Source organism: Pimephales promelas, chromosome 3 (assembly GCF_988280905.1).
Source record: "Pimephales promelas chromosome 3, fPimPro1.hap1.1, whole genome shotgun sequence".
NCBI classification, from domain to species: domain Eukaryota; kingdom Metazoa; phylum Chordata; class Actinopteri; order Cypriniformes; family Leuciscidae; genus Pimephales; species Pimephales promelas.
Window position 1 is genome coordinate 8,957,958 of NC_142771.1, and position 24,901 is coordinate 8,982,858.

The 24,901-nt window shown below is 38.8% G+C and overlaps 2 protein-coding genes and 1 long non-coding RNA gene across 4 annotated transcripts in view; 2 read left to right on the top strand and 1 right to left on the bottom strand.

Moving 5' to 3' along the window:
- The window catches only part of LOC120489861 (E3 ubiquitin-protein ligase TRIM16), a 29,510-nt gene extending 16,467 nt beyond the window's left edge, over positions 1-13,043 (top strand). Inside the window, exons 4-7 of one of the 2 annotated variants that reach the window (XM_089128134.1) lie at positions 8,695-8,928; positions 9,021-9,171; positions 11,020-11,079; positions 11,584-13,043. In XM_089128134.1, coding sequence (XP_088984260.1) covers positions 8,695-8,928; positions 9,021-9,171; positions 11,020-11,079; positions 11,584-12,128 — 990 coding nt within the window. In that variant the 3' untranslated portion in view covers positions 12,129-13,043. The remainder of the gene's footprint in view (positions 1-8,694; positions 8,929-9,020; positions 9,172-11,019; positions 11,080-11,583) is intronic. The other variant, XM_089128133.1, reaches the window with a different exon arrangement.
- On the top strand, positions 1,540-3,378 carry LOC148981963 (uncharacterized). Its single transcript, XR_016154229.1, has 3 exons — positions 1,540-1,632; positions 1,755-1,864; positions 2,011-3,378. It is a non-coding gene; the product is annotated as an uncharacterized LOC148981963 (long non-coding RNA).
- Positions 13,044-15,277: 2,234 nt separating the features above from the next.
- On the bottom strand, positions 15,278-24,435 carry rangap1a (RAN GTPase activating protein 1a). Its single transcript, XM_039687554.2, has 16 exons — positions 24,281-24,435; positions 23,601-23,723; positions 23,392-23,519; positions 22,525-22,584; positions 21,994-22,173; positions 21,492-21,626; positions 19,356-19,514; positions 19,077-19,190; positions 18,865-18,964; positions 18,331-18,415; positions 16,793-16,937; positions 16,576-16,692; positions 16,246-16,351; positions 16,076-16,164; positions 15,494-15,615; positions 15,278-15,406 (listed from the first exon to the last, which is right to left on the bottom strand). Exons 2-16 carry the CDS (start codon positions 23,710-23,712, stop codon positions 15,325-15,327), a joined length of 1,734 nt encoding a protein of 577 aa, XP_039543488.2. The 5' UTR covers positions 23,713-23,723; positions 24,281-24,435; the 3' UTR covers positions 15,278-15,324.
- Between the last annotated feature and the right edge of the window lie 466 nt (positions 24,436-24,901).

Below are 24,901 nucleotides of genomic sequence, written 5' to 3' on the forward strand. Positions count from 1 at the left end.
GAGTCCTGACAAATTTCCGGAAAAGTTGTTACTGTTGTGGGATTGCAAATAACATTTTGGAAACATTACCAAAGACCGTAACTCTGAGTGACATTCTAATAATGTTACTGGAAATAAAACAGATCAGATATTTTAAAGCTAAAGTAACATGCAACACTCGCGTCTCTGTCAAGTGGAAGTTAGTCGCGGATGTGGAGCTCTCGGGATCTGGAAAGATGTTGATCTTCATTTTAGTCCTCTTTTTGTCTCAAAGTCTGCTTGCCATGGTCCATGATTTTTGAACAAAAAACCCTGCTAGGAACGCTCACGCTGTTGAGCTCGTAACGGGCATAACCAACCCAGTTGTCTACGTCTGTCGAGATGGTTACCCAGATAGCAAACTGACATTGAATCAACGTGGAAACGACGTCTCTCATGACATTGAAACAACGTTGATTTTGCTCATCGAATTAACGTTGAACCAACGTCAGACGCGGCATTCTTCAAAGCTAAATGAAATCGAAAATTGGTTTGCTTTCATAACGTTGAAACAACGCGTTGATTTCAAGTTGATTTTCCGTTAGTTTTGAAAGAATGACGCATCTGACGTTGGTTCAATGTTAATTCGATGAGCAAAACAATGTCAGATCAACGTTGTTTCGATGTCATATTTCCACGTTGATTCAATGTCAGTTTGCTATCTGGGTACCATTGCAATACGAGGTCAAACATGGCGGAAACCGGGGGTAACGCGGATATGACGTCATTGACTGGCGACTCCTCACATATTGTACATTTAATGATCATATTTTGATCAAAGTTGTAGTGGTGTGTAACAAAGTTGTAATAGGCAACAACCTATATGCAGGTTTTTTGCAGTAAAATATCCAAAAAAACCACTAGGCCAATGTTATATATATTGTTTAGTTGATTACTTACAATATCCCAAATGTTTCCAACTATTTGTAAATCGTGAGAAAATTGTGATTTTTAACTAAGGAAACGGGGCGTGTGAGCAGGGGTGAGGAGTCGCCAGTCAATGACGTCATATTCGCGTTTCCCCCGGTTTCCGCCAGATTTGACTTCGTACGGCAATAGTAACCATGGCGACAGACGTGGACAGCTGGGTCAGTTATGCCCGTTACGAGCTCAACAGCGTGAGCGTCCCTAGCAGGGATTTGTTCAAACATTATGGACCATGGCAAGCAGACTTTGAGACAAGAAGAGGACTAAAACGAATCTTTCGAGATGCCGAGAGCTCCACGTCCGCGACTAACTTCCACTTGACAGAGACGCGAGTGCATGTTACTTGAGCAAACAGGTGAGCAAATCAAATATAAAACTAATCAATGTTATATAGTTCAACCTGCGTTACCTCAAGTTTAATTCCTCTAATAAACTGACCTGTGTGAGTAATTTAACATGTAGTTCGGTAGAATTAAATGTCCTTATATCCGCGGGACTTGCGTTGCGTGTGGCGCTGGTATAAGTCTAGCAATCGTGCCCTGCTTCATAACACAGTCATGTTAAAAACATCAATGTATTCACTCATCCATAAAAGATCCATCGCGTAACGTGTGCTAGAGGGATACCAAATTCTCAGATCTCAAACACGCGCTGCAGAAGACCAGTCACTAATACAGTTTCTCGTCGGTAAGATTTACAGATAACAGTGAAATGTATTAATGTTCACGATTTCATTTTATATATTTTACAAGAACAAGAAAAATGTATGTTTATAAAGCTATTCTTTCTATTTTCTGTCTATGATTCAGGTGCAATGGAAGAAAGACGTGTGTTGTTCCTGCATCAAACTCACTTTTCGGCGATCCTTGTGTTGGAACTTATAAATACATGGACTTGGCTTACACATGTCGGATATGAAGTAAGCCAATTGCCATTTGATTTAATATGAATTAATTGTAATTAATAGATGAATTGAATTAATGATCAAAAATTATTTCGCTTTAGATAAGCTGCTCACGATAATAAATAATAATCTTTGTTTCTGCGGTTTTTTTTCTTTATAAGGTGCACTGTGAAGACATCTTGTCAACCGCTTCAAACTCTGATCCATGACAGTGTGTCAATAAGTATCTGAAAGTGACGTCCAGCTGTATATAGTTTTGTTTGTGCTGCTGTTTTTTTTATGTTTTGTGTGTTATAAATGGAAATGGTCCCTATTGTAGATAGATGCCACTATATAATATTGTATTTGGTCTAGCCATTCACTCCTCAGTGAGACAAAACAATACAATACATTGAAATATGGCGTTTTAATTTTAAAACTTCCATTTTTATTTTGGAAAGTGTGTCAATGTAAATAATGGGAAGCAAAATGTCTCAAAAAAAATGTCCAGATGCTTGACTGGAGAAACACACCTTGATCCTAAAATGCTTTATTTTTGTAAATGAATGTCATTTTCTTTTGAGGTGAATTTTATCTCATTAACCCATTACTATTATTTTTCTATAGACTATTGTTTTATTGGTATAAAGGATACAGCAATATTAAGAAATGTAAAAAAAAATTTTTTATTTTTTTTTACAACTATTAAGGGTAGACATGAACAGTCAATCAGACACTATTATATCTACATAAATGAATTTAAAAATAATGTTTAAATTAATATATTTATCATTTTAATGGAAAATATTCATGTTATCTGGTGATGAAAACAACTTAAATTCTTAATGAAAAATCTACAAAAGGCAGTTTTTGTATTTCTTTTAAAGCAGTTTTGTAAACATTTGTATTGTAAAAATCACCAAAAAATAAATAATGTGTAAATAACGTTGTAAAACATAAGTACACTATAAAACAATTCTGTCTGACTTCAGTTTTCTTGACAGCCACACACATATACCTTGAAGATCATATTAAAAAATAGCAATAGTTACAATAGCATGTCAGAATAGTTTTTGATTGCTTTTACTCATTTAAACTGATCATGAAGTTGGTCTTCCCATTACTAATCACTCTAAAGTGTAGACTATTTAATCTGATATGCATGTAATTAGATGTGATAATTAAATTCAGCTTGCTTTCTGATTGGATATTGTTTCGTTTAACTAAATAATCTCCACTTTGTTTGTCCTTGGGGTAAAATCTAACATTGTTCTTACTAAGTTCTTTACTTAATGTCCAATAATTTGTTGAACTTACTTAAAATTTCTAAGTAATCTGTACTGTTTACACGCTATACCTTCGTTACTCAGAAAAACCTCGTAAACATTACTTGACTGGTTTGAGTACCATTTTGGGAATACGCTTCCTAAGATCACAGACAGAATTAAGCTGACAAAACTTAAATGGATTAAGAGTAACTTGATGCAATTAAGTTATGCTTACTTAATGAAATGAAGGCAAATTGTTTGCATGATAAAATTAAGTAAACTGAACTAATTGTTTTTACAGACAGTGCAGATTATAATTCAAGTTATAACATAATTCACGTGGCTACGATAAATAATGATTTGTTATATACTTTTAACCCTCTGATTATCTTCATTTGTGTCAGCTCAGATTTTATCAGATATGTATCAAACACAATGGATTTCCTTTATTATTAAAACAATCAATAATCGGAAATGTGCACGTTTCCACTCTGGCTTCTTCAGTCTCTAGTACCGTCACAGAAATGCGTGTGCGCGCCTCTTTTCAAACTTAACGGTCAAAAGTACTTTTTATTGATATTAACTATATAAGTGGAACAAAAAAAACTTAAAATATATGTTAATATATTAAAAAAGGAGAGATTCAACTTTAATAAGAAATGAACTCCGCACCGCATCTGAAACACACAGACACACACAAGAGTCAGTCGAACGTCACTCTCAGATCATTCATCATCAACCATGTGTTCACGTCCTCTCACCGATACTCTACAGCACGGCTGCTTTCACCTCTGCGTCGTCGTCCTTAAGGCCAATTTATACTTCTGCGTAGGGTGCACGCGGTAGGTACGCCGTAGCATACGCACAGACGCGTCCCATATCGCGTACCCTTCGCCGTAGCCTGACGCGCACCTCTTCAAAAATGTAACTACACGTCGCGATGACGCGGACCGCAAGATCGGTGATTGGTCGTCTTGGTAGCATCGTATTTCCTCATACGCATTTCCGCACATACCTTCTCACGCATTTCCACACGTTTCATCTCCTCCGACGTCTTCTCTCATTTCTGCCTTTCAGTTTTTGTAATTTCACTAAAATGAACTGTTTTTCCACCTTAATAAGCTCCAACTCCAACATGATCAGTTCTCTTTCAGTCGCTATTGCTTGTAGTAACCTAGCCGTGAGGAATCTAAACACAGTGGAACATTAAAACCCTCCGCCGCCAACTAGCGTTTCGGAGCAATACTGCAGAGCAACCAAGACGTGAATGCAGAAGTATAAATGCTCACAACGGCGTCGCCTACGTGCGTAGCCAACGCCGTACACTACGGCGTACCCTCGACGCAGAAGTATAAATTGGCCTTTATGCTTCTGCGTCGAATCGACGGCGTACCCCCGCAGACCTCTATCCGTCGACGCGAACCCCTCTCCGACCCCTCCGTCGTAGCTCGACGTGCACCTCCAAAAGTTTGTAACTACGCGTCGAGGCGACGCAGACAGCAAGGGCTTTGATTGGTCAGATTATACATAATTTCAGGAGTGTAGCTTTTCCAATTTCCCCCTCCCGCTATTAGCGCTATTTTTAACATTTGCACCCTCGTTCTGATAATTATAATACTCTTATAAAGAAAGTAAATAAAGAATTAATCTAAAAATAAACTGTTTTTTTATTTCATTGTTAATATACGTATATATGTCTATATTCTTTTCTTTCTTTTTTGCTCGCAATAAACTTCAATCAATCAATAAATCAACGTTTGTTTTGAAACACAGTTTGTTGTTTATTTTCAATGTTCACGGTTACATCATTGATAATACAGTACTAACCAAGTCTGCCACGGGACACATTATATCCTGCCATAGCACAGTTCATGTGGAGACTGAAAAAATCCTTCAAGTCATTCCGAACAGGTATCGTTATGGCAGCTCGGGTGGAACCTTTATTTTATTGTTTATGGGCGGAACGAGCCCTGGACATCCGTGTTGATTCTGTGGGGATAAAGTTAGGGCCAATCCCAATTCTATCCCTTACCCCTTCCCTTTCCCCTAGCCCTACCCCTTCGCCTTCCCCTTGACCCTTGAAACAGAGTGGCAATGCGTAGGGGTGAAAATATTCCCCTAAGAAATGGGACACCACTACGCCTCCGTTAAACGTCATTATAAGTCGTCGCTAGCGCCTACGTCACAGGAGATGCGCCGATGTTTATCACAACTTCCAAGATGCCGTCGACAGCTGCAGTTATCTCAGTCGCGTGGGTTACAGCTATTTTCTTGCATCTTGTGAAGTTCGCAGGAAACAACGGAGACGACGAAAATATGTTGCGAGACTATCGTTAGCAAACTACAGTAATTTTAGCGATTTTTTTTTTTTTTTACAAACGTTTCTGTGAAGAAACTGACCGTAAATATGAACACAATATTGAATGTAACATAAAGCAAATCATTATTTGTCGTTATAATACTTATCAAAGCCACAAATACTTAAATTTATGGGTCTCCTTTGTCGCTTGGGCAGCCAGCCTGGGTTAGCAGTGACACTTCTCATACCCCTTCGTTTGAAGTGTGCTCCCGAAAAATCTTCGTTTGAAGGGCTATCTGGCCCTTCACCCTAGCCCTCCCCCTCCAACCAAAAGAGAATTGGGGCAGCCCTACCCCTTCACATAGACGCGCAAAACGGAGGGGAAGGGGAAAGTGAAGGGGTAAGGGGTAGAATTGGGATTGGCCCTTTGTGTCGTCTTGTTATTCAACGTTGATTAGCTCCAGCTGGCAGCTGCAAAAACAACATTCTCTCTCTTTCGCTCGCGGCGCACGGAACCAAAGAGATTCGCGAACCCCCCTAGCGTTCTGGCGGCGAAATGCACCGCGATGCACCACAACCTCACGCAGAAGTATAAAACGGCCACGACGCCGTAGCAGTGACGACGTAGCTACGCCGTGGAGTTGACGCAGAAGCATAATGGGGCCTTTACCGACATCAAACACGTCCACCTGCAAAACACACGCAAGCGCTCAGCACTAGAACTGTGGCGATTACTACTGTCTACTACTGGATGAGGGAGCTTCTCCTTTCACCGAGTCGCAGTAGTTTGTCTGTAGACGGACAACATGACATCATGACTTTTGCTTAAACATATACGCCACTTTCGCGCCAGGTGGCGTGTTATCTCTACGCATTTTGAGCTATCCGCGTGTATCCGCGTGTATGCGTATATGTCTACGCTATTAACGTCCGCGTCATTCCGTGTGTCTGTACACGCAGTCAAATCTCCAGTCATAAATGCCATTAACCCCAGTGACGGTTAAGTTTAGGGATGGGGTTGAGGTAAGTCATATCTTTTTCTTTCCTAGGATGGTAAGGGAACAGTCATAAATGCCATTAACCCCAGTGATGGTTAGGTTTAGGGACGGGGTTGAGGTAAGTCATATATTTATATAACGTTAAGTCAACGGCGTTCATAAACACGCTGAAAGGCGATTATGCGTCTTGATAGCACGCCAAAAATGGAAATACGAATTGGCGTGTCATACACACGCTATTTCATGAGATCAGTCTGAGACGGAAAACTCAGGAAAGACGAGACGTCTGGAGTACGAGGTGCTGAAGGCGGTGTTGAGAACTACACAGACATACATCGATACACGTTTATTTCTCTTCTTTCATTTTGAGCTTTCATCTGTTTTGGTAAAAGCTTCAAGGCTTTGAAGTAGAAGTCATTAAACCTGATTTAATTTACTCTTTTCTTCCTCGCCTTCTTCCTCCTTTTCTTCTTCTTCCTCCTCGTCTTCATCATCATCATCGTCGTCCTCGTCCTCATCTTCATCTTCCTCAGGTTCCCCCTCGTCATCACTGTGTGTGTGTGTGCAAGTGGGGTAAAAAAGTAATTACGGAGTCTTTACAATTCATTCTTCCATTCATGCATATGGACACAGAAGACCGCCAATGAAAGCTCATGTAAATCAGGTAAATATGGAAGCTGGTTTCCGCCACAGAATGAAAAATAAAAAAGGTAATTGCGTCTTTGTGACTTAATTTCTCAGAATTGCGACTATATCTTGCAATTGCGACTTTATTTCTCAGAATTGCGACTTTATATCTCGAAATTGCGACTTTATACCTAAAAATTGTGACTTTATTTCTCAGAATTGCGACTTTATATCTCGAAATTGCGACTTTATATCTCGAAATTGCGACTTTATTTCTCAGAATTGCGACTTTATATCTCGCAATTGCGACTTTGTTTCTCAGAATTGCGACTTTATATCTCGAAATTGCGACTTTATATCTCGAAATTGCGACTTTTTTTCTCAGAATTGCGACTTTATATCTCGAAATTGCGACTTTATTTCTCAGAATTGCGACTTTATATCTCGCAATTGCGACTTTATTTCTCAGAATTGCGACTTTATATCTCGCAATTGCGACTTTATTTCTCAGAATTGCGACTTTATATCTCGAAATTGCGACTTTATACCTCAAAATTGCGACTTTATACCTCAAAATCGCGACTTTATTTCTCAGAATTGTGACTTTATACCTCGCAATTGCGACTTTTATTTCTCAGAATTGCGACTTTATTTCTCAGAATTGCGACTTTATATCTTGCACTTGCGACTTTATTTATCAGAATTGTGACTTTATACCTCAAAATCGCGACTTTATTTTTCAGAATTGCGACTTTATATCTCGCACTTGCGACTTTATTTATCAGAATTGCGACTTTATACCTCGCAATTGCGACCACTGTATGTACACGGAGATATATCATCCATTAAAGGACAGTGTCTGGCTGCTAAAATGAGCTTCTCATTCAACTTGCCTCGCTCAGACTCAGCACTGAAGAGTGACGCGCTCCACTGACTTCACTCCTATTGGTTGTCGCTCGCGAAAATCGCCCTTTATTTGCATAAAGTTAAACATTTGTCAACTTTGTCGCGTCGCTGGACACGCCCCACCGGTCGCCAACGGTCGCTGTCGTGCGTGTCGCCGGAAGTCGCCCGCTCACCATTGATAATGAATGGTATCGCGTCGCTTGGTCGCGTGTAGTGTGAACGGGGCTTTAGTCTTCTCCCCGATGGCAGCATTACAAACTCAGAGTAGAGGACGTGTGTTGTATCATGCATAATCTTATTTGCCTCCCTGGCTCCCTCAATGTAGATTTTTCATATAAGGTCTGGAGATAAAGAGGTTCTGTTCTGCCCATGACCTTCATGGCCGTTTGAATGAGACGACCCAGCCTAGATTTCAAATGTACTGTCAAGTTACCGTACCAAAGATGTATTCCAAAAGTGATCTCATTCTCCAATACAGCCTGATAAAACAACATCATAATCCTACTACTGACCCCATAAAGTCAAAAAATACAGTCTTTGTTGTAGTCGAGTGCACAAAGTATCTATATGAGCCTGCTATGTAAGAGAACAGTCAATGTAGACACCCAGATATTTATATGAGGACACTTGTGTGATAGGAACATCATGAATATAAATAGAGCTGTGGTTTCAGAAGAGAAGCTTGAGTCTCAGTTTGGACTTTCCTCCAGTGCTGGAGCTCTTCTAATCCCACTGAAGCCACTGTGTGTGTGTGTGTGTGTGTAACAGCGCTCTGCACAGACGGCAGTGGAGGACAGTGAGAGTATCTTCACTGAGCTCATCCACTCCATTGAGAGACGTCGCTCAGAGGTGACGCAGCTGATCAGAGATCAGGAACGATCTGCAGTGAGTCGAGCTGAAGAACGACTGCAGCGACTGATACAGGAGATCGATGATCTGAGGACGATTAACACTGAGATGGAGCAGCTTTCACACACACACGATCATGTTCATTTCCTCCAGGTAACACAGATCTTCTCAAACACTAAGGAAGTCTATAATTCAAAAACACAAGCTTTTGTAATTACAGGGAGTTTTTGTCTTTGTGTCTGTAGAGTTTGCCGTCTCTCTGTCTCTCTGGAAACACAGATGGCTTCAGTATCAGTTCTCATCTGTCTTTTGACAACATAGTGAAATCAGTCTCTCAACTCAGAGACAAAGTTCTGCAGTTCTGCACAGAGACTATAGAAAATTCATATAGAATAGGTAAAGACGTCTATTCTTTGAAAGGAGTTCAACATCATACAGTGGTTAGTAAGTGTACACACCCATGCTAAAGTTGACTATAAAAAATCATCGTTTGGAAATTGATCTTAATGCCTTAATTAATTTTTTTTGGAAAACTCCAACCTTTAAGGACACCAATTTTCTCTGTGAATGTAATAATTTATCATAAATGTTCTTCTTTAAAATACAGGGTGCAAAAGTCAGGACACCCCTATTTTAGATCCCCATAGAGGCAGGCAGATTTTTATTTTTAAAGGCCAGTTATTTCATGGATCCAGGATACTACTGTATGCATCCTGATAATGTTCCCTTGGCCTTTGGAATTGAAATATCACCACATCATCATTCATCACACCTAGAGATTGGCATGGGGTACTTTCCATAAGTCAAGTCATGTCACCTTCATTTATATACCGATTTTTACTATATAGATTGTATCAAAGCAGCTTCACAGTGATAACATGAAAACAATACAAGTTTGTTTCTAGAAGAAAATTACATCATCGCCCACCTTAAGAAAGGCAGAACAGTAATATAGTTGAATATTAAATGTCCCCAGCTAAGCACGCCAAAAGCCAAGGCAACAGTGGCAAGAAACCAAAACTCCATCAGGTGACCGAATGGAGAAAAAAACCTTGGGAGAACGCGATTATTACGCGAGGAAGTTTTTTTGTCCAATAATTACAATCTTTGTTTTTTCAGATTTAAGGAGTAGTAAGTTACTACTGTAGTCATCAAGCATTCTGTTGTGTGAGTTGATAAGTTTCGTCAGGGTGTGAAGGAATATAGAGCTGTGTATCATCAGCAAAACAGTGAAAACTAATGCCATGCTTCCTAATGATATCTCCCAAGGGAAGCATGTACAGAGTGAACAGTAACGGTCCTAGTACTGAGCCTTGTGGTACGCCATACTGAACTTGTGATCGATAAGACATTGCTTCAGTTATTGCTACAAACTGATAACGGTCAGATAAGTATGATTTAAACCATGCTAATGCAGTTCCACAAATGCCAACATAATTTTCGAGTATTCAAAAGAATATTATGCACTAAGATCGAGTAACACTAATAGAGAGATACAACCACGATCGGATGATAAGAGCAAATCATTTGTGACTCTGATGAGAGCTGTCTCGGTACTATTGTACAGCTGACTGAAAATCCTGTCATAGTTGTGAAGATACTGCCTTTTCTAGTATCGTTGACAGACCGTTAAGGCCTCTCTATATGAAACTCTCTTTCCATGAAATGCGAAATACTTCTAGTTCTGTTTTCTTCCAGTTTCGCTCCATTTTTCTGGCTGCTCTCTCAAGAGCTTAAGTGTGCTCGTTGTACCACGGCGTTGGACTATCTTTTTTTTAAATCTTCTTTAAGAGCAACTAAGCAACTGTGTCTTAAGTACTAGAAAAGAGAGAGTTAAAAGTTTGTCGCAATATCGAGTTCTTCTCACCTATCTGGGATGCTGAAACTGATCAGGAAGATTATCAATAAATCTTTAGTGGCAAAATTGATAGGTCTAACATATTTGTAACACAGGAGTCGACTTTGCAGCCTGCGTAAGATCATCTCTCAATGAAAATCAAACCAGCTATTAGGCTAACTGAAATAAAACCATGCCAGTCTCTAGGTATGGTGAAGGGTATGTGATGATGTCGGTATATTTTAATTGCAAAGGCCAAGGGAACTTAGTTAAAATTAGTGCCCACCTCTTTTTAGTCAACTTTAGCATGGGTGTGTTCACTTATGCTAAGAACTGTATATATACTGTACATGCATATACATTCTTAATGAGAATTAATCTGCAGATGTGCTTTTTTCCCCCCATAGTGAAATCCATCCAGGATTTGGGTGTCCCTGAATATCAGACCAGAGAAGAGTTTCTTCGATGTGAGTTACAATGAACATGAGACTAATAATGACTAGTTAATGGCCTTTTTACTTTTTGTTACATTGCGCAGGCTACAACAAACAAATTATAAAATCAATAATAAAAATTGTATTATTAATTATTTAAATTACTGAAAATGTATGTCATCTAGACTTACTGTAAATGATTCATTTTCATATAAATTTTGCTGATGGACGTAGATATTTGTACATGGGGTAGTTTTTACCCTGCAGGACTAATATATGAAAGTAACACATTACTATGCTAATAGATGATGACATACTGTACTATGTCACACATTGTTTAGCATAGGTTTGGTGCAACTTTAAAAACAGTTTAAAAACATCACAGGTTGAAATGGATTGAGGTTTCATTGGCGATTTCATTAGTTGGAGAGACGCATTATTAAAAAAGTCCAACTTTAGTTTTATAAAACTAACAGACCCTGCTAATGTGTTATAATAATGATGGAAGGCCATGACTCATGTGATTATTTCCATCAGATTCCCATCTGTTGACTCTGGATCTGAACTCGGTGAATAATTTGCTCCATCTATCTGAAGGAAACACGGTGATCACTGTCACTGACACACGTCAGCCGTATCCTGATCATCCAGACAGATTTGATTATTGGTGTCAGGCGATGTGTAAAGAGAGTGTGACTGGACGCTGTTACTGGGAGGTGGAGTGGGCTGGAGATGGGAAATTAGGAGTGGTTATAGGAGTGACGTATAAGAGCATCAGCAGGAAGGGAAATGGTCCTGAAAGTATAGCTGGGTTTTATGATCAATCGTGTAGTTTGTACTGCACTCCCACTTTTTGCTCATTCTGTCACAATAACATTGAGACGGTTCTTCCTGTAGTGTCCAGCAGTAGAATAGGAGTGTATGTGGATCACAGAGCAGGGATTTTATCCTTCTACAGCGTCTCGGACACAATGAGTCTCATCCACAGAGTCCAGGCCACATTCACTCAGCCGCTCTATGCCGTGTTTGGATTAGATAGAAACTCAAGGGTAAAATTGTGTCATCTTACCATACCTCTTTAAAAAATATCTAAATAAAATATAAAATATATCCATATCTAATTAAATCATATCCACAAGTTTCCGAGGGGCGCTCCTGTAAAAAATAAAGTGGGTGAAACTTCCGGTACGGCGGCGGAAGTAGCATTCCAATGGTATTTTGTGTGTTAGTTAGCGAAGAGGCTAGCTGTTTTTCGGAGAATTATTTTACTATTTAAAGACGCAAATCTTTATGAGAGATGTCGTTACGGAGCTCAGGGACAACATGTGCTGTTCGCGGTTGTATGTATAACCGGACTAAACTAATTCAGTGGCTTAAACGTGATTGTTTTGAACATCAGCTGAAAACGAAATCAGAGTGATCCTGCCAGAGACTGTGACGTTAGTTTCCATCACCTCCCAAAATACGACAAATCTTCCTCTGTACATTTGTTTAAATTCTTAATATTTTATAAACTCTATCAGCATGTGATTGGCTGTTCGCTACTGATGTTACAGCTAAACTCAGGATCAAAGCCTGTGTTGACAGAATACCAAATGTGCCAGTTAATGTATTCAAGTAGCACATTCATTTATAATTTTGCATAAACTCCAAAGCACAATGACTAAGTGTGTATTTTTTATTTTAATTGTTTGTCAGCTCGCACAACTGTCTGTCACCATGCCTTGATGAGTATTGATTATTAATAATATTATTATAATACTCCCAATCAACTACTGCGGAGGGCAAAGGTAACGTTATTTCACCCTTTTGAATTTCTTTGAGGTTGTGTTCCCACATCGTTAGCTAGTTTGGAAGCATGTCAAGTCGCGCTTTGTTTACTTCGAACCGGAAGACGTGCCCACTTTTGACGCAAGGCCTCTTGGGGCATAGGAAACTTGTGGATAGAGATCTACCAATTATTCTGTCATAGACCAACGCCACTTTTGCGTCATCGAAGGGTAACGCCCCCTTTTGGGGGAAAACACCTCTATACTGTCTATGGGAAAACAAACGGATTCCCATGAGAACAGAACTTGCACTAGATCTGCAAAGTTTCTTGATAGCAAAAATGGCACAAACTTAAAGAAGCTAACGTTACTGAATACGGGGTTATAGAGGTGTCCCTTTGAAATGGTCGAAAACTGGATTAATGACCCCACACAGCGGCCAAATATGGACTATTCAGACATCTAACGATACCAATATCTCGTGGAATCACCAAGTAAGAAGCCTTTTTTAGTTATTTATCATTTACACACTCACAGTAGCCTATTACAAACTACTAGACGATGAGGCCATATGTCACTTGGATCATATTTAACTTGATTTAAGCTATTGACAGTTTTGTTGTCGACTAGCTATTAGAAAGACTAGCTGTTAGCAGCTAACGTTACCTTATTAGACTATGTCAATAGCTTAAATCAAGTTAAATATGATCCATTCATCGTCTAGTTGTCATACTGTGAGTGTTAATGAAAAAAAAAAGGCTACGTGCTTACTTGGTGATTCCACGAGATAGTGGTAACATTAGATGTCTGAATAGTCCATATTTGGCCGCTGTGTGGGGTCATTAATCCAGTTTTCGACCATTTCAAAGGGAAACCTCTGTAACCCCGTATTCAGTAACGTTAGCTTCTTTAAGTTTGTGCCATTTTTGCTATCAAGAAACTTTGCAGATCTAGTGCGAGTTCTGTTCTCATGGGAATCCGTTTGTTTTCCCATAGACAGTATAGAGGTGTTTTCCCCCAAAAGGGGGCGTTACCCTTCGATGACGCAAAAGTGGCGTTGGTCTATATCCCCTACTGAACCCTTTGCAAATCTGTTGTTCTGCTTCAACATGACATCATGACTTTTGCCTTAACATACACGCCAATTTCAAGTCAAGTGACATGTTATCTATACGCATTTTGAGCTATCCATGTGTATATGTACACGCCGTTAAATGTCCGAGCGAAACGAAGCAAAATGTAGATCTACATCTGGGAACTCGCACAGCAAAAACTGATTTTAAATTAACTTTCCTAAGAGTTCATTTGGCTCCAGACTCAAGAGTGTTAAAGTGTTAAAATGAGTGTTAAATTAACATTCAAAAGTGTTAAAAGTTAATTAGTTAATGATTGACTGTTATTGAAGACACCATTATGGTGATCAGTATTTGCTTTAGTTGGGCTCTTGATCCTAGGGTTAGTTTTTGGTTAGGCTCCTGTAATTGAGGTATGACTGCTAGATAAACAACAGGAAAAGCTGATCAGGTGGTGTTGGTTATGTTTTAACAATCATCATTTGACCTGAATCACTGAACTCAATTCATACAGGTTGAGTGCAGTGACTGAAAGAAACTCAACTCATACAGGTTTGCAACAAATTGTGGGTGAGTAAATGATGACAGAATTTTCATTTTTGGGTGGAGTATCCCTTTAACTGGAGATATTGGTAAGTTGTCTGTAAGTTTCCTCAATGAATGCTTTATTTTAGAAAATAAGAAAATGAGTTTAGTTTCAGTTTTACTTCTTTTGTCGATCAGCTTCCATTTTCTTTTTTCTAAACTCATTTCATTTAATGCTTCTGAGTAACATTGATGAACTGTTTGTGTTTTGTTGTGTCCTGTGTATAAACCTTTTTAAATAAATAAATAAATGTCTTCCCTAATTGAGAATTAGCATTAGCACACGTTATAGCCTATCCTTGCACTTTCTGAACTATGTTGTTTAATGCAAACAAAACACTGCAAAGCAATTAATGGATTTTTACTTAACTGTGATTTGGATTTATATCTGAAAACAAAATCTCATTACGTGCACTCTAAAATAATAATAAATGAATAAAGCAAAAGAAAACCAAGACTGACTTCTTGTCTTCGCTACAGCTCAGATTCGATCAGATATGTATCAAACACAACGGATTTTGTTCAAAGTTAACGGTCAAAAGTACTTTTTATTGATATTAAGTATATAAATGTTATGTGGAACAAAAAAAGTGTTAAAATGTATGTTAATATATTAAAAAGGAGATAACTTGCTTCTAAGCTAGCACAACTATGATGTGAATTTAAAATAAACAAAAATCATAGACTTTCTTTTTAATGCAATGTCATTTTTTTTGTGTTATTTGAACTTATTTACCCTTCAAATCCTGAGTTACAGTACATGTCTTTACTATTATTGAAGAAAACGCAGGAAGACGACGGGTGATGTTTCAAGATTTGTTAGTTTATTATTAAGAAACTAGTGTGCGTTTTCAGCTCTCGGCTGTGAGTTTCTGCAGGGTGAATTTGAGGCGGTCTCGAGAACTGCTGCACACCTCCAGAGATTTATTCTGCCTGCGTAATAATCAAACACACACACAAAGAGAAGATTCAGTCATCACGCAGAACATCACAATCATAAACATCGGTTAGTTGAGTTACCTGGCCATGAAAGCATTGAGGACAGTGATGTGATCTCGGGGGAAATAACTCTGTTTTACCGCATGTTCCAAACACTGTAGATGACCTGGGACCACCTTGACCGCTTTTAACTTATCCTCGCTCTACAGAGAAAGAGAGAAATAGCCGAACATCAAAACACTCTCGGCTGGAACGGTTCTAGTCATGGTGATCAATGAAACCAAGTGCATTTCTAATAGGACGGGTTTTCAAACTGCGGATCTACATGAAAATGTAAGCATTTATATTGAGAAAGGGTGTCTTTGCAATGGGTTCGTCTTATTTGAGGGTCCTTGGGATTGAAAAGTTTGAAACCCCTCTATTAGAACATGGTTTGGTACAATTGTAAAAGCCCAAACTAGTATAGAACAAGTATAGCAATAAATGGACTAATAGAAATGCACGTTTCAGTGACAGTAACCATGTTAAAATGACAAAGTCAACATAAAATGGCATTCATAACCTATTTTAGTGACGTGATTCATCTAGAAAATACTATACATGTAGAATCTGTGCGCAAACTAGCTCAGTTTTAGCTAGCAGTGTGAACGCGCTGAATTTTACCTTCAACAGTCCAAGCATCACCAGTAACGAAGACACAAAACTCAAACCCTGGAAAGACGGTGTAAAGAAGGCTTTACTCAGCACCGCGTCTTAAACACACAGACACACACAAGAGTCAGTCGAACGTCACTCTCAGATCATTCATCAACCGTGTGTTCACGTCCTCTCACCGATACTCTCCAGCACGGCTGCTTTCACCTCCGCGTCGTCGTCCTTATACACAGAGGAGATCTTCAGGAACGCTTCAGCCGTCTTACCGACATCAAACACGTCCACCTGCAAAACACACGCAAGCGCTCGCAACAACATTCAAGATGGACGCCTTTACCTTTGTGCTCGCATCTCATGTTTTTGTGCCTTGCGTTTTTAGGTCTTGTGTTTTTAGAGCTAAAACATGTTCTGCATGAACGGCCTTTTAAGATAATCCTGAAAAACACACGTTATGTGTCTCTGCGATATGGAAGTGTACGTGTATTTGTAGTGCTCAATGTAAATGAGACCTGCTGCTGGATGAGGGAGCTTCTCCTTTCACCGAGTCGCAGTAGTTTGTCTGGAGACGGAAAACTCAGGAAAGACGAGACGTCTGGAGTACGAGGTGCTGAAGGCGGCGTTGAGAACTACACAGACATACATCGATACACGTTTATTTCTCTTCCATTTTGAGCTTTCATCGGTTTTGTTAAAAGCTTCAAGGCTTTGAAGTAGAAGTCCTCAAACCTGATTTAATTCACTCTTTTCTTCCTCGCCTTCTTCCTCCTCTTCTTCTTCTTCCTCCTCATCTTCATCATCATCATCCTCGTCCTCATCATCATCGTCGTCCTCGTCCTCATCTTCATCTTCCTCAGGGTCTCCCTCGTCATCACTGTGTGTGTGTGTTTGCGAGTGGGGTGAAGAAGTAATCACGGAGTGTATACACTTCATTGTCTTCCATTCAAATGCATATGGACACAGAAGACCGCCAATGAAAGCTCATGTAAATCAGGTAAATATGGAAGCTGGTGTCCGCCACAGAATGAAAAATAAAAAAGGTAATTGCGACTTTGTGACTTTACTTCTTAGAATTGCAACTTTATATCTCGCAATTGCGACTTTATTTCTCAGAATTGCGACTTTATATCTCGCAATTGCGACTTTATTTCTCAGAATTGCGACTTTATATCTCGAAATTGCGACTTTATTTCTCAGAATTGTGACTTTATATCTCGCAATTGCGACTTTGTTTCTCAGAATTGCAACTTTATATCTCGAAATTGCGACTTTATTTCTCAGAATTGCGACTTTATATCTCGTAATTGCGACTTTATTTCTCAGAATTGCGACTTTATATCTCGAAATTGCGACTTTGTTTCTCAGAATTGCGACTTTATATCTCGCAATTGCGACTTTATTTCTCAGAATTGCAACTTTATATCTCGTAATTGCGACTTTATTTCTCAGAATTGCGACTTTATATCTCGCAATTGCGACTTTATTTCTCAGAATTGCGACTATATCTCGAAATTGCGACTTTATTTCTCAGAATTGTGACTTTATATCTCGCAATTGCGACTTTGTTTCTCAGAATTGCAACTTTATATCTCGCAATTGCGACTTTATTTCTCAGAATTGCGACTTTATATCTCGAAATTGCGACTTTATTTCTCAGAATTGCGACTTTATATCTCGAAATTGCGACTTTATTTCTCAGAATTGTGACTTTATATCTCGCAATTGCGACTTTTGTTTCTCAGAATTGCGACATTATATCTCGCAATAGTGACTTTTTTTCTCAGAATTGCAACTTTATATCTCGAAATTGCGACTTTATATCTCGCAATTGCAACTTTGTTTCACAGAATTGCGACTTTATATCCCGCAATTGCGACTTTTTTTCTCAGAATTGCGACTTTATATCTTGAAATTGCGACTTTATTTCTCAGAATTGTGACTATATCTCGCAATTGCGACTTTATTTCTTAGAATTGCGACTTTATATCTCGCAATTGCGACTATTTTTCAGAATTGCGACTTTATATTTCGCAATTGTGACTTTATTTCTCAGAATTGCGACTTTATATCTCGCAATTGCGACTTTATTTCTCAGAATTGCGACATCACAATTGTGAGAGAAAAAGACATAATTACTTTTTTATTATTATTATTCAGTGGCGGAAACAACCTTCCATAGGTAAAGGTATTTTTTCATATAAAGATAAAGGGAATTTGGGAGGCAAATGTGTTTCATAAGATTGATTGGTTAAGTGTGTGTTTGGTACCTCAGTGAGCCCAGTTTGTCTGCCATGTTCATGCTTTCCATCACCTCTCTAAGACCGTCACATCCTTCCTCACCCAGACTGTTCCCTGAAGACAGAAACATTTATTATGAGTATTACCGCAGTGTCGAATTTTTTATTAAGCAAACATTTGTCAAACCAGTGTCATCACTGAGATACTATTATTTTTCTTTTTTATATTTCCGTTTTTAATTTTGAAGTTTTAGTGATTTTGTTTTGCTTTTGTAACTATTGTTTATTCTTTTATATTATATTTGATGTAATATGTCAATATAGTTTTTAGTAATTTTGTTTCACCTTTATTTGTAGTTATTTTAGTATTTTTTTATTTTCCATTTACATTAGGAAAACATTAATTTACATATATATATATATATATATATATATATATATACAGTATATACACACACACACACACACACACATTTCTTTCTATACACCTATATGAATAAGTGAATCTTTAATGATCCTGATGATGCTGTGATGTTTTTCTGTGTGTTGTGTGTGTGTTTGTACCATTCAGGTCGAGTTTTTCCAGCTGATCTTTGAGTTGTACGGATCGGGCCACATCCAGCGCCGCTTCCTGAGTGATTTCACCGAAGGACAGATTCAGCTCCTGGTGGGAACGAGACGAGTATCTTTATTGATTTAGCTTTCACCATTTTTAAGTCCTTTAGCCAAAGCCTTATAGCATATAATTGCAATTAGTCAGGATGACCTGTCAGTACCTTGAGTATCGGCAGTCCTTCTCTCAGAGTCTCTGCTATGGCACTGGCTCCTTTAGACCGAACAAGACAGTCACCAAAATTGATCACTTGCACATTTCGCAGGTGTTTCAGAGCCTAAAAAACACACACACACACACACACACACACACACAGAGAAACACCTTTGAAAACCAATGCTTGTTCATGCACTGGTAAATTTTGGGGGTTATTTTGCTAGCATAAGGTCTTCTTTCAGACTAGTTGATGCCATTTTTCACCTAAAGCACGATAAGTAATTACCTCTGCCATAGCGATGGCTCCTTTCTTGGTGAAAGTGTTGTCGTTGAGGTTGAGCACTCGCAGCTGTGGGTTGTGCTGCATAGCGGTGGCTAAAGCTGTGACTCCTGGGTGATTGATGCCATTCTGGGGCATGTGCACTTCCTCCAGACTGCCAATCAACTAAAAAGAAGATAAAGCATTCGCCAATCAGGAGTGTGTTTCCCGTACAGCGCTGTAACTCGTGGCTTCAGTACCGTAGTACGATGCATCGTTGAAGAAATCATCAAGCTAATCACGACTGTTTCCCGAAACCATACTGTCGTAAATTCAAGAAACTCTGCTTCTAACCACAGCTCGAGAGCTGCACACAACTTTGTGATGCTGTTTGGAACGATGGTTTTGGGAAACAGCGACTCGTTGAACTACTGATAGCGACAGAACTTGCGACTATAGTCGGCTAACGATGCTTTTGGGAAACAGACTCGTTGAACTACTAATAACGACAGAACTTGCGACTATAGTCGGCTAACGATGCTTTTGGGAAACAGACTCGTTGAACTACTAATAACGACACAACTTGCGACTATAGTCGGCTAACGATGCTTTTGGGAAACACAAACTAGTTGAACTATGTTGATAACGACAGAACTTGCGACTATAGTTGGCTAACGATGCTTTTGGGAAAGAAACCCATTGAACAACTAATAACGACAGAACTTGCGACTATAGTCGGCTAACGATGCTTTTGGGAAACACAAACTAGTTGAACTATGTTGATAACGACAGAACTTGCGACTATAGTTGGCTAACGATGCTTTTGGGAAAGAAACCCATTGAACAACTAATAACGACAGAACTTGCGACTATAGTCGGCTAACGATGCTTTTGGGAAACACAAACTAGTTGAACTACTAATAACGACAGAACTTGCGACTATAGTTGGCTAACGATGCTTTTGGGAAAGAAACCCATTGAACTACTAATAACGACAGAACTTGCGACTATAGTCGGCTAACGATGCTTTTGGGAAACAGACTCGTTGAACTACTAATAACGACACAACTTGCGACTATAGTCGGCTAACGATGCTTTTGGGAAACACAAACTAGTTGAACTATGTTGATAACGACAAAACTTGCGACTATAGTTGGCTAACGATGCTTTTGGGAAACAGACTCGTTGAACTACTAATAACGACAGAACTTGCGACTATAGTCGGCTAACGATGCTTTTGGGAAACACAAACTAGTTGAACTATGTTGATAACGACAGAACTTGCGACTATAGTTGGCTAACGATGCTTTTGGGAAAGAAACCCATTGAACTACTAATAACGACAGAACTTGCGACTATAGTTGGCTAACGATGCTTTTGGGAAACACAGACTCGTTGAACTACTAATAACGACAGAACTTGCAACTATAGTTGGCTAACGATGCTTTTGGGAAACACAGACTCATTGAACTACTAATAACGACAGAACTAGCGACTATAGTTGACTAACGATGCTTTTGGGAAACAGACTCGTTGAACTACTAATAACGACAGAACTTGCGACTATAGTCGGCTAACGATGCTTTTGGGAAACACAAACTAGTTGAACTATGTTGATAACGACAGAACTTGCGACTATAGTTGGCTAACGATGCTTTTGGGAAAGAAACCCATTGAACTACTAATAACGACAGAACTTGCGACTATAGTTGGCTAACGATGCTTTTGGGAAACACAGACTCGTTGAACTACTAATAACGACAGAACTTGCAACTATAGTTGGCTAACGATGCTTTTGGGAAACACAGACTCATTGAACTACTAATAACGACAGAACTAGCGACTATAGTTGACTAACGATGCTTTTGGGAAACAGACTCGTTGAACTATTAACAACGACAGAACTTGCGACTATAGTTGACTAACGATGCTTTTGGGAAACAGACTCGTTGAACTACTAATAACGACAGAACTTGCGACTATAGTCGGCTAACGATGCTTTTGGGAAACACACCCTAGATGAGGGAAATCGAACAACATTAGCAATGGACCAAATGACACAGGCTGACTTAAAGGTAGATGTTAAAACAAACCCCAAATATACGAAAATCAAGAACATGATTAATATTGTAGCTGAGATTTTGTTCTCGTGTCTTCCAGCACCTGAAAGGCCTGCGCCAGCGCTGTGGCTCCATCATTCTCCAGTCTGTTCCTGCCGGCGATGAACACCTTCAGCTGCAATGGGGCACCGAGCGCGCTCGACTCCTTATGACATGCCGTCAGAGCCGCCGCCAGGATCTACAGAAGCCCAAACACCACATTACCAGGTACATACCCCAAGTTTTTGATTCCCGAATTGGGATCTAAATAAAACAGAGCGCAACAGTTTCGTAGCATCTTTGGTTTCAGAACTATTTGCCCATTCATTTGGGAATGATTTGAAAACGTGATTCTCTGATTGGTGGATATTTCTCATCAGAATAATGGGTAATGTAGTTTTTGACCAAGAATTCTGCAGTTAAAATTATTATTTTAAAACTAGTTTAAAGCAAATAACATCGATTAACAACCTCATAGCTCACAGTATATCTGTCTTAAACAGTTATAAGTTATCGTTCAAAATCAATGGAGTTTTTCCCGTAACATTGCCATAAGCCCCGCCCACCTTTCCTCCTCCGATGCCCATTCCACAGTTGTTCAGGCGCAGTTCCTGCAGCGAGTGACAGGCGGTGCTCTTGAGCAGCTTCTCGATGCCTTTTACGCCATCGGGTCCAAAGGCGTTATCGCTCAGATCCAGAACCTTCAGCTGAGCTCCCGCCAAGATCAACGCATCACCCAGAGAAACCTGCAGAAAAACAGCTCACTATCCTTAAACGTTCAACGAGTCATCACCAGCAACTCGATTCACCGGATTTATTAAATGTATGTTTTGTTAGCAAGCCCAGCCCAGGTAAGAAAAAGTAACACAAAAGTAACGTGACGCATTACTTTCAATAAAAATTAAAACAATTAGTTACTTTTTAAGGGAGTAATGCAATATTGTAATACATTAATTTTAGACGTAACTTTCACCAACACAACTACTTACTAGGAGGACCATGTTGGGTGTAATATAGAGTTCGCAAAGGGTTTCACGAATCAAAGATGATCGTGGTACAGTGAAGAAAACTTTAACTGTTAAATCATCAAATCTTACCAGCGCAGGAGGGATTTCAGCTCGCAGGCGTCCGGTAAACATGTCGCTCCAGTGGCAGCACTAACACAGAAAAACAAAGAGATACTGTACAGGACATTGATTCCTTTTGTTTCCTAATGACAGCATTACGTAAATATACATTACAAACACGTCCTAAATGTGTTTTCTTGCTCTTGGTAGCCAACAATTAAACGCACAAAACAAACTCTTACTGATTTCCATAATTCAAAAATAATATAAATATTTCTCATTTTTTCTTTGTAACATTGTGATCATCACAAATCTTCTTTATTATTGCTGCAAGTGAACCTGCTATTTTAGTTTTTCTATAATATAATAAAATAATGAATGATTATTATAAAATATAACAAAATTACGACTTTTAACATCGTTTTAGATCAAAAGTAATCATAATTTGGCCTTTGAAAGTCACTGAAATAAAACGTCAACATAAAATATATCATTTTATTATATTATAGAAAACTAAAATGACAGGTTCACTTCAATCTGTTTGATTTTTAATGTCATAATTATGACTTTTAAAATCATAATCTTTAAATAATATTATCTATTCATAATAATGTTTTCTTATATGGCAGAAATGGGCACAAAATTATGACTTAACTTGAAATTATGACATATTAGACATAATTATGAGATAAATTCTTTTTCAAGTCTTTTTAAGTCATAATTTTGACTTTTTATGCATGATATAAGCATGATTGTGGCTTTCATTTATATTTCAGTTTAAGGCAACATTTCTAATTTCCGGTTAGCTGACAGGCCTGCAAGCCACTCTCAGATCATGATGGACTGTTTTAGGACAGAGTTTAATAAAGCTGAAGATCATGAGTGTGTTTTCGGCACCTGCAGGTCACTCTTCTTCTCCAAGGCTTTGGCGATAGTCTGCGCCGCCTCCACGCCGATGGTGTTTCCCTCCAGCCTGAGCGCACGCAGACCGTCAAACTCCTCGATCTCCTTCACCATCTTCTCCACTTCACACAAAACCTCACATTATTCTCTCATAAACACACCAGACACAGACGTGAGGTGAACAGATGTGCGTCTGAGCTCACCAGACTGAGCGTTGTCCAGTTTAAGACCCTGTCCTTTATAGCTGAGCTCTCCCTCGTTGACTTGAGCTTTCGCCAACGAGTCGGCGAGATTTGCCACATCATCTGATGCCATCCTGACACCAACTGAAGACCAAATATAAACACATACGAGTTGAAACAGAGAAGAAACAGTTCAAGAGAATCATGAAGATAGGTTTTTACTGAGGGGTTTTGTTCATATGTCATTCAGCTGACTTTTGTGGAAAAAAAAAATGAGTGAAAGTATACAGTATCTCAGGCTGGTGTTGACAGTATTTTCTGACTTATGAATATATAAAAAGAGATATCCAAAATCCCCACGGTAAAAACCTTTAACTCTAATATGTGAAGAAAGTTAAACAAGAATAAGTCAAAATCTATTAGATCATCTTTTACCATGTTCATCTGTAGTGTAATTCCTTAATTATTTTTATTATTAATATTCAAGTAACGTTAAGTTACATAGATTAATTCATCCCAAATAAACCTATTGTACAAGTTAAAATGATGTTCACCCCAAAATTAATGTGTCACATGTATGAACCATAGACTGTAAGGTATGAACATACACACAAAACACGTTTTAAGCGACTCAGCCTATTACAACATATACACTCGTTCCCGGAACAAACGTAGTGTATACATATTATGTTTGTACTTACAAGTGGTATTTGAAATGATTTCTGGCTGTAGATGTAGGCTATTTCTTTTTTCTCCCGATTCCTTCCTCGCGCTCGCGCTGATGACGCAAGTGGTGTTGACGCGCAGTGATTCATGGGGTTTGTAGTTCGATGTCCCTAATATTCCAGAGCCCTTAATTTTGCGTCTTTTTTGTCATTTGTTTAAGATTTACTGCCTGTGGTGAAAAAAAATAACACATACCAACAACGGTGTAACTAGTTTAGGATTAAAAATAGTAATAATTCAAAGTATTGATTTTGTTGACAGGTAGCTTTAATAAGTTGTTGGACTGCAGTGGAACGTATGTTTTCCCCCACTGTGTCTAGATGTATAATTGTGTTGTGTGAGATACTAACATTTTGAGAGGGAATTAAAGGTCTCTCCTTAAAAACTTTTCTCAAAACTAAAACACACGGTCACTCACGAGTCACGACTCACGTACCAACAAACTAAGAGCCTTTATATTTATGTTAGTAAATAACGGGTATGTTAAATTAAAATACAAAATCATTTAGGAATATAAATGTTTATAATTTTGTTAGGCTATAAAAAGTTTAATAGTATGCAGAGACCTCCGTTATATCGTAACGTCACGGTCACAT

Coding starts and splice junctions, on each gene's coding strand:
- rangap1a (XM_039687554.2), bottom strand. CDS start 23,712: ATGGCATCAGATGATGTGGCAAATCTCGCCGACTCGTTGGCGAAAGCT. Junction 22,174..22,524: donor CTGAAATCCCTCCTGCGCTG/GTAAGATTTGAT, acceptor GTTTTTCTGCAG/GTTTCTCTGGGTGATGCGTT. Junction 19,515..21,491: donor CGCTGGCGCAGGCCTTTCAG/GTGCTGGAAGAC, acceptor TCTTCTTTTTAG/TTGATTGGCAGTCTGGAGGA.